The 12,868-nt window shown below is 43.4% G+C and overlaps 1 protein-coding gene across 2 annotated transcripts in view; it reads left to right on the plus strand.

Annotated features, from left to right (window-relative positions):
- lrp2a (low density lipoprotein receptor-related protein 2a) overlaps positions 1 to 12,868 on the plus strand; it is a 60,310-nt gene that overhangs the window by 34,486 nt on the left and 12,956 nt on the right. The window contains exons 20-38 of one of the 2 annotated variants that reach the window (XM_029256848.1): positions 304 to 543; positions 627 to 815; positions 928 to 1,848; positions 2,011 to 2,176; positions 2,329 to 2,487; positions 2,590 to 2,879; positions 3,211 to 3,411; positions 3,749 to 3,775; positions 4,050 to 4,292; positions 6,338 to 6,463; positions 6,562 to 6,681; positions 7,650 to 7,781; positions 8,251 to 8,452; positions 8,712 to 9,007; positions 9,944 to 10,610; positions 10,855 to 11,025; positions 11,321 to 11,544; positions 11,976 to 12,153; positions 12,443 to 12,639. In XM_029256848.1, the coding sequence (XP_029112681.1) occupies positions 304 to 543; positions 627 to 815; positions 928 to 1,848; positions 2,011 to 2,176; positions 2,329 to 2,487; positions 2,590 to 2,879; positions 3,211 to 3,411; positions 3,749 to 3,775; positions 4,050 to 4,292; positions 6,338 to 6,463; positions 6,562 to 6,681; positions 7,650 to 7,781; positions 8,251 to 8,452; positions 8,712 to 9,007; positions 9,944 to 10,610; positions 10,855 to 11,025; positions 11,321 to 11,544; positions 11,976 to 12,153; positions 12,443 to 12,639 (4,749 nt within the window). The remainder of the gene's footprint in view (positions 1 to 303; positions 544 to 626; positions 816 to 927; positions 1,849 to 2,010; positions 2,177 to 2,328; positions 2,488 to 2,589; positions 2,880 to 3,210; positions 3,412 to 3,748; positions 3,776 to 4,049; positions 4,293 to 6,337; positions 6,464 to 6,561; positions 6,682 to 7,649; positions 7,782 to 8,250; positions 8,453 to 8,711; positions 9,008 to 9,943; positions 10,611 to 10,854; positions 11,026 to 11,320; positions 11,545 to 11,975; positions 12,154 to 12,442; positions 12,640 to 12,868) is intronic. The other variant, XM_018741635.1, reaches the window with a different exon arrangement.

The following is a 12,868-nucleotide window of genomic DNA, read 5'->3' on the forward strand; positions in this document are numbered from 1 at the left end:
GAAGTGTTCACAGGCACTGTCACCATCTTATCTTTAGGGCAGACTTTGTATCTCTAAATATACTGTGACATGATAGATCAAGCTAAAGTCAATTCGTCCAGTCCATTCCACAGTGATTAAATATATACTGTCTTATCCTTATATCCTTATTTATTCATAACTGAGGCGCATTCAGAATTGATGACTGTGGTACGTGGGTAGAGGAAAGTCATACCTGTGGATTTAGGATTTGAGTTGACTTTAATGATGTACTCTTTCCAGCAGGTAAGGCAGATCACCCCTTTCTCTCTTGGTCTTCCTCAGGCTCTGCAGGTACCTCTAATGGCTGTAGTAACAACGCAGGGGAGTGCCAGCATCTGTGCCTGCCTCGCCCAAACAATATATACAGCTGTGCCTGTGCTACAGGCTTCAAGCTGAACTCCAATAATAAGACTTGCTCACCTTACCAGTCCTACGTGGTTATTTCGATGCTTTCTGCCCTCAAGGGCTTTAGCCTAGAGGGGGTTGACCACTCTGAAGCCATGGTGCCTGTTGCAGGAAGAGGTGGGTCTTTGTGCACTTTATCTTTATCCTGTTGTCGGTCATGGAACCTGGTTATCTCATGGTTTTCAATGCTGTCCACTTAGGTCGCAATGCGCTACATGTTGATGTTCACATGGCATCAGGCTTCCTTTACTGGTGTGACTTCAGCAGCACAATTGCATCCCAGAATGCCATTCATAGGATCAAGCCAGATGGGTCTGGCTTCCGTAGTGTGGTCACCTCTGGCATTGGCCGCAATGGCATCCGTGGCATTGCTGTGGATTGGGCTGCAGGTAGGTGTATGTGGTATGTTTGTTAGATACTTTACATATACTTGAAAAAATTCTTATGTGAAAAATATTCTTTCTCTGATATTAATTAGAAATATTCCACTTTACTGTATAGGGAACCTCTATTTTACAAATGCTTTCTTGACGGAGACCTATGTGGAGGTCATTCGACTTAACACCACCTTCCGACGTGTCCTCCTGAAGACTACTGTAGACATGCCTCGGCACATTATTGTGGACCCCAAGAGCAGGTATCTCTTCTGGGCAGACTATGGACAGAACCCCAAGATTGAACGGGCTTTTCTGGATGGTACAAACAGAACTGTCCTGGTATCCTCTGGGATAATCACTCCCAGGGGCCTTGCACTGGACTACCAAACTGGATATGTTTACTGGGTAGATGATTCCTTGGACATGATTGCTCGAGTGCATTCTGAAGGGGGTGAAACACAAATTGTACGTTATGGGAGCCGTTATCCAACTCCTTATGGAATTACTGTCTTTGAGAATACCATAATTTGGGTGGACAGGAACCTCAAGAAAGTCTTCCAGGTTAGCAAAGAACCTGGGAACACTGATCCACCAACTGTGATCCGGGATAATATCAACATGCTGAGAGATGTGACCATTTTTGATAAACGTGTTCAGCCTGTCACAGCCCAGCAGCTCAACAACAATCCCTGCATGACAGACAATGGAGGCTGTGCCCATTTTTGCTTTGCACTCCCAGGCAGCCAGGCCAGGCGCTGTGCCTGTGCCTTTGGAAATCTTTTTTGGGACAACAGTACCTGTGTGGTGTCCAGGGATGACTACCTTATCTACACTACAGAAAGTACAGTGCGAAGTCTGCGTTTGGACCCTGAGGACCACTCGTTACCATTCCCTGTCATCAACGTGTTACGCACCTCGGTAGCCTTGGACTTTGACCATGCAGACAAGAGGATCTACTTCACCCAAAGCTCAGGGGCAGGAAGTAGCAAGATCAGTTACTTCAGCTTCTCCTCCCCATCAGTCCCCCCTACAGTAGTGGCCTCTGGTAGGGATCTTTTCAGTAAATGAAGTACAGTTGTACTGTTCTTATTTTAACAACTAAAAACATTCTGAGGATGAATGGCATGTTTCACTAGAACAATCTGTATAATCTATGTGTCACAATATTAAGACAAGCAGTTCATGAAATGCACTTTTTGTCTTGAAGGTTTGGGGGCCCCAGATGGTTTAGCCTTTGACTGGATCCATAAAAGAATCTATTACAGTGATTACATTAATCAGACCATCAGCTCCATGGCTATAGATGGCACCCAGCACACAATTGTTGCTAGAGTTCCCCGTCCACGGGCCATAATGCTGGATCCATGCAGGGGGTAAGCTTACTTTAATTAACCACTCTTACTAGTTTTTATACATTCGTTTGTATTTTGTTCATGCAGAAACATCCATAACAGCATTCCAGGTGATTAGTACCACTATTATTGCTAGGAAACTTGTTTACTATTTTGTTGTATGTTTGACATAGGTATATGTACTGGACAGATTGGGGGTCCAATGCAAAAATTGAACGGGCCACCTTGGGAGGGAACTTCAGGACTGAGATCGTGAACAGCAGCCTGGTGTGGCCCAATGGCCTAACTTTGGACTATGATGAGCAGAGACTCTATTGGGCTGACGCCAGCCTGTAAGGCTCACTGACACATCATTTAGTCTAAGAATATGCCCTGATGACATTCATGTTTTAGGTAGGTTTTTCCCTGTTGTGACTGTCTTTGCATTCCCTCAGACAGAAGATTGAGCGCTGCTCTCTCACTGGTGCCAACCGGGAGGTGATTGTGGGCACAGCTATATACCCCTTTGCTATGACGCTGTATGACCAGCACATATACTGGACTGACTGGAACACACGCAGCATCTACCGAGCAAACAAACATGATGGCTCTGACCAGCGGGTTATGGTGCAGAATCTCCCATCTCGGCCAATGGACATCCACGTTTTGGCCAGCAGCAAGCAGCAGCAGTGTGCTAGCCCCTGTGAGCAGTTCAATGGTGGATGCAGCCACATCTGTACTCCAGGTGTTGTTATAAACATTCAATTGCCTTCCAGTCATTTTACTATTTTTCATGTTATAGTTTTATTATAGCCAGTGTAGTCTAGACGACAGGCAAAATGGGTTTGAGTGGTGCCTAAACTCTTCATCTATTGAGATTGCATATTGTGTATAGTCTTCTCTCTTTCAAACATACCGAACAAGTGATTCTTAAACATAATGAATAATATTCTTGTTGCAAACAGCCTTTATTCAGCTGGAAAGTAAAAGCCTGTGTTTAGACAATTACAATTATCACTTCAATGCTAAAGCGTGTGCGACATTGCTGTGCATCTGACTTGTTGATTGGTGCCCAGGTCCTCATGGGGCAGAGTGTGGGTGCCCATCGGAAGGCCGCTGGTATTTGGCTGACAACAAGCACTGTATCCCAGACAATGGCACCCGCTGCCAGCCAGGCCAATTCACTTGCATGAATGGACGCTGCATTCGGGCTCAGTGGAAGTGTGACAATGACAATGACTGTGGGGATGGAAGTGACGAGCTCGAGAGAGTCTGTGGTATGGCTTTTAGTGTTATTTGTGTTTCACTGCCCATGACATCAACGTCAGTGGCTCTGTGTTCTACTGTCTGTGCTACATTGGTCAGTGTGTCTTTTATGCAGTCATCACTGAGTCTCATAGTGTATTTTGCACTGGTTGGAGTATTTAAGTTACTCTCTGTGATTCAGTGGGCACCATATCAGTGTTATGGAAAAACCACTGAATCTGTTTTTCTTTGTGTGATTAATATGAATTTGCTTCCTCTTTTATGGCATTTCTGTTAACTGACACGCTGCTAACATTTCTCTGCTAACACCAGCTTTATGATTTATTCTACACTGAATCTGTTTTTCAGGATCCAAGAGTGATTTGACTCGTTTTGGTGTGTATCGTGTATTTATTTATAAACTAATATAGTTTTAGGATAATTTTGTATGGTTTTTTTGAACTAATCAAATACTAACGCATGAAAAATGCACTTGTTTCCTGCATGCAGTGCCACAAATGGCTGCATTTTTTGCCTTGTCAGGTAACATACTGAATTTGTAAAACTGCTCACTTTCTTTTTGTTGGCAATTTAACATGAATGTTGTTGTCCCATGACCAGCTGTGCATGTCAGTACTGATGTAATGCATCCCTGGGTTTTGAACTCTAGCCTTCCACACTTGTGAGCCAACCATGTTCACCTGTGGGAATGGCCGTTGTGTGCCCTATCACTACCGTTGCGACCACTACAATGACTGCGGGGACAACAGTGATGAAGCCGGATGCCTGTTCCGTCCATGTGACACAAGCACCGAGTTTGCCTGCAATAATGGGCGCTGCATAGCCAGGGAATATGTTTGCAATGGGATTAACAACTGCTATGATAACGGCACATCTGATGAGAGGGGCTGTGGTAAGCAAATGGCCTGTTTTTCTGATCATTCACTTTACTTTTCTGGACATCAGTGCAGCATTCCAAGTTCACCTGGACCAGCAACATGTCCGAAAGTGATATTGTTGATGCACTGCTAAGAATACAACCAAAGATTGGGGGGAAATTATAGAAGCAGAACAACAGAGGTTTACATTTAGCTGATGCTTTTCTCCAAAGTGACTTACAATGTTAAGGTTACAGTTATTACAAGCTTACAATTATTTACCCATTTGTGCAGCTGGGTAATTTTTTAGGGCAAGTACCTTACTCAAGGGTACTACAGCCAAAGATGGGGATCAAGCCTACAGCTGTTTGGATCCACAGGCAGTAGCACTAACTGCTACGCTACCAGCTGTTCCCCTTGTACTCAGGTTATTTGGAATTAGGGTTGCTAGCCCATGCAGAAGAAAATAAGGGACACTTTTGGGTTCTTTCTAGGAAACTAAGGGACACTGGGAATTTCTTTGTAGCTAATTTATGTGTAAAAAAGAAGTCTCTGCTTGACTAAATTAAATGCTGGAATGAATCTGAGACATTTAATTTGCTTTTAGCTCGCTCAAATCAAATGTAGTTTTATACTGGAAATGTATTTTAACAAATGGATTATACATTTTGTAATATATTTTGAAAAGTAAAAGTTTAAAGAAAACGTGTCTGTATAATAGAATATACAAAACAATAGCCTATCATATAGCAGCGGCTGAGGTGGTGCAACAAAAAAACTGGAAATTGCTCCTTGGGGGGGGTGTTCTGTCGATGATTTTCCGTGGATGCATCTTGTTTTACGTCGTATACTCCACCGTGGCTAAGAGAAAAATCTCTCTTACAAACAAAGTTTAAATTACAGTTTGCCATACAGTAAACTCGTTCTCCCTGTTTTGCTAATCCATCAGTTCTCTGTCTCCCATTCTTTTTTTATACTTCTCTGATTGTTTCCGTTTACGAGGTGATCTAATAGTAGCGATGATGACATCTAGTCATCTAGTTAGTAGCTACCTGCCTTGTCCCTTTCGCCGGGGGGGTTTCCCCTTGACCCTTGATCCTCCTGACAGTCAGACTCACACATGCAACACAGCTGTGTTTCACATCCATTTTTGCGATGTTTTCCTAATCTTCTTATAACACTTCCATCGGGCGGAGATGTGCTGTTACTGAACACTCATACAGTTCTACCAGTTTTATAGGTCTATTCAGCATATCTGCACATTCTTGTCAAATTTTGCTGTTAGAGCATCAGGATACTGGTGCCCTCTCATTGTTATGTACTGAAGTTAGCAAAGGGTTCTTGGAGTCAAAGTAGCATAAAAGCCTTACTATTAAAGCACACTGAGGTGCAATGCATGATCCTAGTTTCCCTTTTATGAAGCCTTTTTGCACGTGACAGTATTTTGGAGATGGAATGTTACAGTGTTGATCCCAACATAGTGAGGCTGATTTGATGCCGCTGCTTGGTTATTTGCTCTCAATGTTGTTACTGTTGTCTAAACTAAGCAGTGCACAGGTTATGTAGTTTGTTTATTGCAGCTAGCCGGGTGTTGTCTAACTTTACTGTGTAAGTGATATGTCATTCCTAATGTTGACATTGAAGTTGTTGTCTGAAAACAAGCAGAGCTTGTTAGTTTGTCAAAAAGTTAATAGTCCAGCTACACAAAAAGAGAAGAGCATCAACTTGACAAAGTACACACACAATGTCTACAGCCGCTTGTCCCGAGTGGGGTCGTGGTGAACTGGAGCCTAACCTGGCAACACAAGGCGCAAGGTTGAAGGAACACACCCTGGATGGGATGCCAGTCCACCGCAAGGCATCCCAAGCAGGACTCAAATTCCAGACTCACCACACAGTGGGCCACAGTCAAACCTGCTGCATCACCATGCCCCCCAACTCGACAAAGTGTCAATTCCAAAAATTATTCTGCAAAGTGTTGTACAAGCTCTCCAGAACAAGCTACAGTGTGAATGCAACTTGGTATTATTCACCTCTGGTTGTAACTAACACTGTTTTCCAACTGTATTCTATATGTTAGTGGAGCGCACATGTCAACCAGAACACACAAAGTGTCAGACCACAAACATCTGCATCCCACGCTCGTATCTCTGTGATGGCGACAACGACTGTGGGGACATGAGTGATGAGAGCCCCACACACTGTGGTGAGTGACAGCTATGTATCTATAGCTGAAAAGCATCAAGTTCAGTGAGTGGCACCAAATAGCCCTAGAACATGCCTTTGTCTCTCCACCCTTTACAGCCACCTCAACCTGTACTGAGAGTGAATTCCGATGTTCCAGCGGCCGCTGTATCCCAGCCCACTGGTACTGCGATGAGGGGACTGACTGTGCAGACGGATCTGATGAGCCCTCCTCCTGCAGTGAGTGTCACAATGATACTGCTCTGGAAAAAAAAAACGCATACCAATTTTCAAACTCAGACTCTGTCCACTGTGTCTGCAGTACTCACAACATTTTGATATTTTGAAGTTAGGCTTACCAGTATAAGTTACACCTCTTGCCTCATAGAGCAATTGGAAGTATGATTCTAATTTCTCTCTTGTAGTGTTTTGTGTTGTTGTAGTATACTACTGCAATAGTGTTCAAGACCAATTCTTATACCAGACAAGCAGCAATAGTACACAGGAAGACATAGTGAAGGTATAGTCCCATTTTGATTATGATGGAGATACTGTCAAGTCAACCCTGACTCATAGCAACCACTCACATAGTTTACAAGGTAAGGGAGGAACAGAGAGGTGGTTTGGGGGTGCAAACTCTATCCAGACTGAGCAGGGCTTAAACCCTACATCCACCAAACACCTCAGGAGGTATAAGGTACTGGCTTAACCTGCTGTGCCACTCTGCTCCACAATCACATCTTTATTGTGAGTAAATTTTTGTTTGAGTGTTACTGTTATACAAAGTGTTTCATAGTAGAGGTGGTAAGGTTTCTTCACGACAGTGTGGTTACTATATATTGAAACCTGTGAGACACATAATTTATGAACTATGTGGAAGGTAATGGTTCTCTCACTAGGGGTGCTGGGAATAGGGCTGGATTAGAGCTAAGCTCTGTTCCCAGCACTCCCAGTGAGTATGCCAAACAGCTCATTGTTTTCAACATTCCTTCCCCACTTTCTCATTCAGTTCTTTATTCTTTTTTTTCTGTTTCAATAGGGCTTGAAATGTAGTATTAGAATTGCCTTAATTTATTGCTCCACTGATGGTATTTACAACACCATACAGACCAGTATTGGGTAGTGTGCTCTAGATATCTTCTGTGGGTAGATTTTACATGTAAAATGGATTGATTTGATGGTTTACTGTAAATGGTGTCTACTCCTAGCATCTCTGGCAAGGACATGCAATGCAGAGCAGTTTCGGTGTGATGATGGCAGGTGCATTTCTACTTCTTGGGTCTGTGATGGTGATAACGACTGTGGAGACATGAGTGACGAAGACCAGAGACACAACTGCGGTAGGTACCACCACCCCCCAGCCTTCCATCAACTCTGTCACACCACTGATGCCTTGAGAAGCCTGCACAGTAGGGGAGCAGACTGGGCCCTGCATCCCAGCAAAGGCTCTGGGCCAAAGTCCAGGGAATCTGAATTCCCGATTTTCCCTTGCCTCACTTACTACTTTGTAAAGAGGAGAACGAGGGTCTTACGTCACCCCCCACCCAAAATTCCATTTACAATGAGCCCACAGCTGATGACCTACTGTGCCGATGACTTCTTCAGTAGTCTAAAGCACAGGGCTCAGTCAAACTCTACTGATGTGTTAATGAAGGAACACCATTGTTTCCATTAAATCATGCTCTGAAATTTTAAAAAAACATTTAGAAAGAAATGAAGGCTGGTACCCGCTTGCCACACTGTGCATGAAAGGAGGTGTAATGACGATGTAATGAACTGCATTGTCTCTCCATGTGCCTGTGTTTTCAGCCAATCGCAGCTGCCTTGCTTCAGAATTCACATGCGTGAACAACCGACCACCTCAGAGGAAGTGTATTCCACAAGACTGGGTTTGTGATGGTGATGCAGACTGTGCTGATGCTTATGATGAGCACCAAAACTGTACACGCAGGTCATGTGCCATCAATGAGTTTACCTGCAGCAACGGTCTGTGTATACGCAGCTCTTACAGGTTGGCGACTTCTTTTACTAAATGGCTTTAATTTCCATTGTATGCAATATGTGTTCCTAGTGTTTTGATTTATAGAAACATATGGTAACATAAGTTAATTATTTTCCACAAAACCATTTGGGGATTTAAAAAAAAAAATCTTAGGCTAGTTCGTGATAATTTGAAAGATATGGTTGAAAGATATCCTTAAACAGAATTCAAATGCAGTACCCTCTAGTACACCAAAGGGGACCTACTGTAATCCCCAGATTTTTTTCAGGTGTGACCGACGCAATGACTGTGGTGATGGTAGTGATGAGCAGGGTTGCACCTACCAGTCATGCCAGCAGCATCAGTTCACTTGCCAGAATGGCCGCTGCATCTCTCGGGACTTCCTCTGTGACGGAGACAATGACTGTGGGGACCTGTCAGATGAACTGGATCATTTGTGCCGCACACCTCCACCAACCTGCCCACCTGGAAACTTCAGATGTGACAATGGGAACTGTATCCTGAACAACAAGGTGTGTGACAGGAGTAACGACTGTGCTGACAACAGCGACGAGAAGGGATGTGGTGAGTACTGTGCCGTGAGCATGTACAGTTTTATAGACAGGTGGCACTGGCTGATGTAAAAGATCACATTTGATCCGCTGTTGTACCCTTTAGCAACGCATTTATCCTCCATTCTATTTCAGCAACAATAATGTTAGGGTGGCATAATGGCACAGCAAGTAGTGCTGCTGTCTCATAGTGTGTGGGTGGTGCAAGAAGACATGGGGTATGGATTCAATCCCTGCTCAGTATGTGTTGAGTTTGTATGTTCTCCCTCTGTCTGCATGGGTCTCCTCCTGAAGACATGCTGTTTAGATTCACCCATTGTGTGTTCCACTGATGTATGGATGAATGACTATTATAAGAAGTGTATCTAGCAGTGTAAGTCACCTTGGGGAATAAGGTGTATAAACTGATAACACTACATGGAGTTCATTGGAAGTTGCTTTGGAGAAAAGCAGCTGCTGAATATGTATGTCTCATTTTATATATGGGTGTAGTGTAAGCCATGCAAGATGTTTTTGCTAAGAGTTGGCTACTAATTAAGATAAATAAATGAAGCTACAAGTATATGTTCTTTTTCTTTATTTAAGTTATAAATTATTTAAGTTAGGAATTGGAATACATTCTTTTCTGTCTTTCCTGTTTACTCATACTGTGGAGTTGCAACGTACCAAGTATTTGGGAAACCGATAGTGTGTAAAGCTAAAAATTGTTTATAAACAGCTCACCATATAAACCTCATGAGTTATGGTACCATAAGTCTAAACTTACACAAAACAATAATAGTATAGTTATTTCACTCCATTGCTGCTTAGATGCTGAGCAGTGTCTTCAATTGTACAGAGAAATCATGAACCACCCAGGAGAGAGTTGGTGAAGCTGTATCAATTTTTGCATATTATATTTATCAAAAAAATTAAAAGGAATAAATGATATATCCCTCCATGTTTGCAGGCATTAACGAATGCACAGATCCCTCTATGCACCACTGTGATCACAATTGCACCGATACACCAACCAGCTTTATCTGTACCTGCCGCCCGGGCTACCAGCTCATGTCAGATGGCAAGACATGTGACGATGTGAACGAGTGTGTAGAGACTCCCAGCGTGTGCAGCCAGATGTGTGAGAACACCATGGGCTCTTACGTGTGCAAATGTGCACCGGGTTACCTGCGTGAGCCCGATGGACGCAGCTGCCGTCACAACAGCAACATTGAGCCTTACCTCATCTTCAGCAACCGCTACTACCTGCGGAACCTTTCGGCCAACGGAGAAGCTTATTCACTCATCCTGCAGGGTCTGACCAGTGTGGTGGCACTAGACTTTGACCGGGTTGACCGGCGCCTTTACTGGATTGACGTGACGCGCCGAGTAGTGGAGAGAATGTTCTACAATGGTACGGGCAGAGAGACGGTGGTAAATGGTGTGCTGCATGGAGAGGGACTTGCTGTTGACTGGGTGGGCCGGAAGCTCTACTGGGTGGATAGCTTCTTGGATTGTCTGAAAGTGTCTGAGCTGGATGGTCGCTTTGTGAAAAAACTGGCAGACCATTGTGTTGATTCCAACAACACATACTGCTTTGAAAACCCACGGGCCGTCGTTGTCCATCCTAAGTACGGGTATGTAGTTCATAAGTTTCTGACTCTTACATAGTGACACACATAGACATGATACAGTTACTGAACATACTGAGTGCTGAGAACATCAGTTTTTACATACTGTACTCTAAGCCTTATGTAGTACTTATAATACAGTCTTATCTTTTACCATACCTTAAAATACAATGCCATTTATACTTAGGGTAACAACAGAGAAATGCCATTTTCCAAATGTTTACTTTTTTGGGGTCAATTTGTTTTGTAGGTATGTTTACTGGACAGACTGGGGTGAAAGAGCATTCATAGGCCGGGTTGGAATGGATGGGACCAACAAGTCGGCCATCATCACCAGCAAGATTGAGTGGCCCAATGGGATCACTATTGATTACACTAATGACATGCTGTACTGGTCAGATGCCCATCTGAACTATATTGAGTAAGAGTACATTTCACTTGAGAATGATTAGCCCCTCATACATTTTAAAAAGTTGCATTGCTAACTGGGACTGTTGGTAGCATAGTGGTTAGAGCTACTGCCTTTGGATCCATAGGTTCAATCTCACCTCTGTCTGTAGTACTCTTGAACAAGGTACTTACCCTAAATTGCTCCAGTAAAATTACCTATCTGTATAGATGGGTAAATAATTTTAACCTTGACATTGTAAGTCATTTTGGGGAAAAGCATCAGCTAAATGAATAAATGTGAAGTGACTCTCTCTCATTTCCCACAGGTACTCAGACCTGGATGGTCACCATCGGCATGTAGTCTATGATGGTATCCTACCCCACCCCTTTGCCCTGACAATATTTGAAGAAACAGTGTTCTGGACAGACTGGAACACCAGGACTGTGGAAAAAGGCAACAAGTACAATGGGTCAGGTCGTATGGTGTTGGTCAACACAACCCACAGACCCTTTGATATTCATGTGTGCCACCCATATAGGCAACCCATCAGTAAGTATTCAAGGCAGACTTCTAGCCAATGGGATCCTTTCAGGTCAGGGTTAGAATTACAGAGATCCCTGGGGTGCTCAGGCCCAATAGATTAGGCAACAGATTTCTGAAATAATTTAAAGTGTGGTGGGGTTGAGGTGTGATTTTAAACACCTTTTTAGTTATTTTTAAATTTCATTTCCTGGCTCATAACAACAAATATAAGAAGAATTAATCTGTGATAATGAGCTTGCTGTCTAGAACAAACTGTCTTAGATATGGCTGACTGACTTTCTGTTTCAATACTGGCCTTTACTTGACTGTTTCCCTTCTTTTGAATGACACATTCAGCTTCTAAGTCTAAGCAGTTAACTGCACAATGTAGCTATGAGAATCGGTATGCCTTTCTGGTGAATACAGAGAAAGTATGTCTCCAAATCTTGTCTCTTCAGTGTCCAACCCCTGTGCTGTGAACAATGGCGGCTGTTCCCACCTCTGCCTGATTCAGGCTGGGGGGCAGGGCCACACCTGTGAGTGCCCCGACCACTTCCTGACCGTGCTGCTAGGTGGTGTGGCTCGCTGCCTGCCCATGTGCTCTAGCACCCAATACCGGTGTGCCAATAATGAGCGGTGAGTCACATGGTGCTATGTGTCTCCCTATTTAAAGCCAGAATATATAACAGGGGTTTTAAATGTAAAATATGAATGTTTCTCCATCTCTGTTTCAGATCTCCAAACCAGGAATGGCTGGTTTCATGTCATGAACTGTACATTTAAAATAATTACTTTAAATTATCCTGCTGTTGTAGCTCCAGAACTATGGTCCTTCTTTTACCCAGAACCATGGTTCTCATGATGTGACTGAAATGTTGTTGTGTCTATGTGTATGGCCTTTATCTTCTTCTACAACCTGCTGAAGATGTATCCCTATCTGGTGGAAGTGTGATGGACAGCGGGACTGTCGGGATGGCTCCGATGAGCCCTCCACATGCCCGCTCCGCCACTGTCGCCTGGGCCAGTTCCAGTGCCTCGATGGCAATTGCACTAGCCCTCACTTCCTCTGCAACAGCGCCCAAGACTGCCATGACGGCTCTGATGAGGACCCCGTGCTGTGCGGTGTGTTTGCTCTTTTTAAAACATAAAGATTAAATGAGATTTATGTAAAGATCAGATTACATTAATCTTTAGACTAATTAAAAGATTAGATTAGTCTCGGAAGAGCTCCTGCTCATGTTTTCTTGAGCAGGGTTCTGTACCTGAATTATTTCGCTAAAAATAACCAGCTACTATATATAAACATATAACTTTATAAAATTTGTGTCACTTTTGAGAAAAGGCCCTCCAA

This window comes from Scleropages formosus, chromosome 12 (genome assembly GCF_900964775.1).
Source record: "Scleropages formosus chromosome 12, fSclFor1.1, whole genome shotgun sequence".
Classification (NCBI taxonomy): domain Eukaryota; kingdom Metazoa; phylum Chordata; class Actinopteri; order Osteoglossiformes; family Osteoglossidae; genus Scleropages; species Scleropages formosus.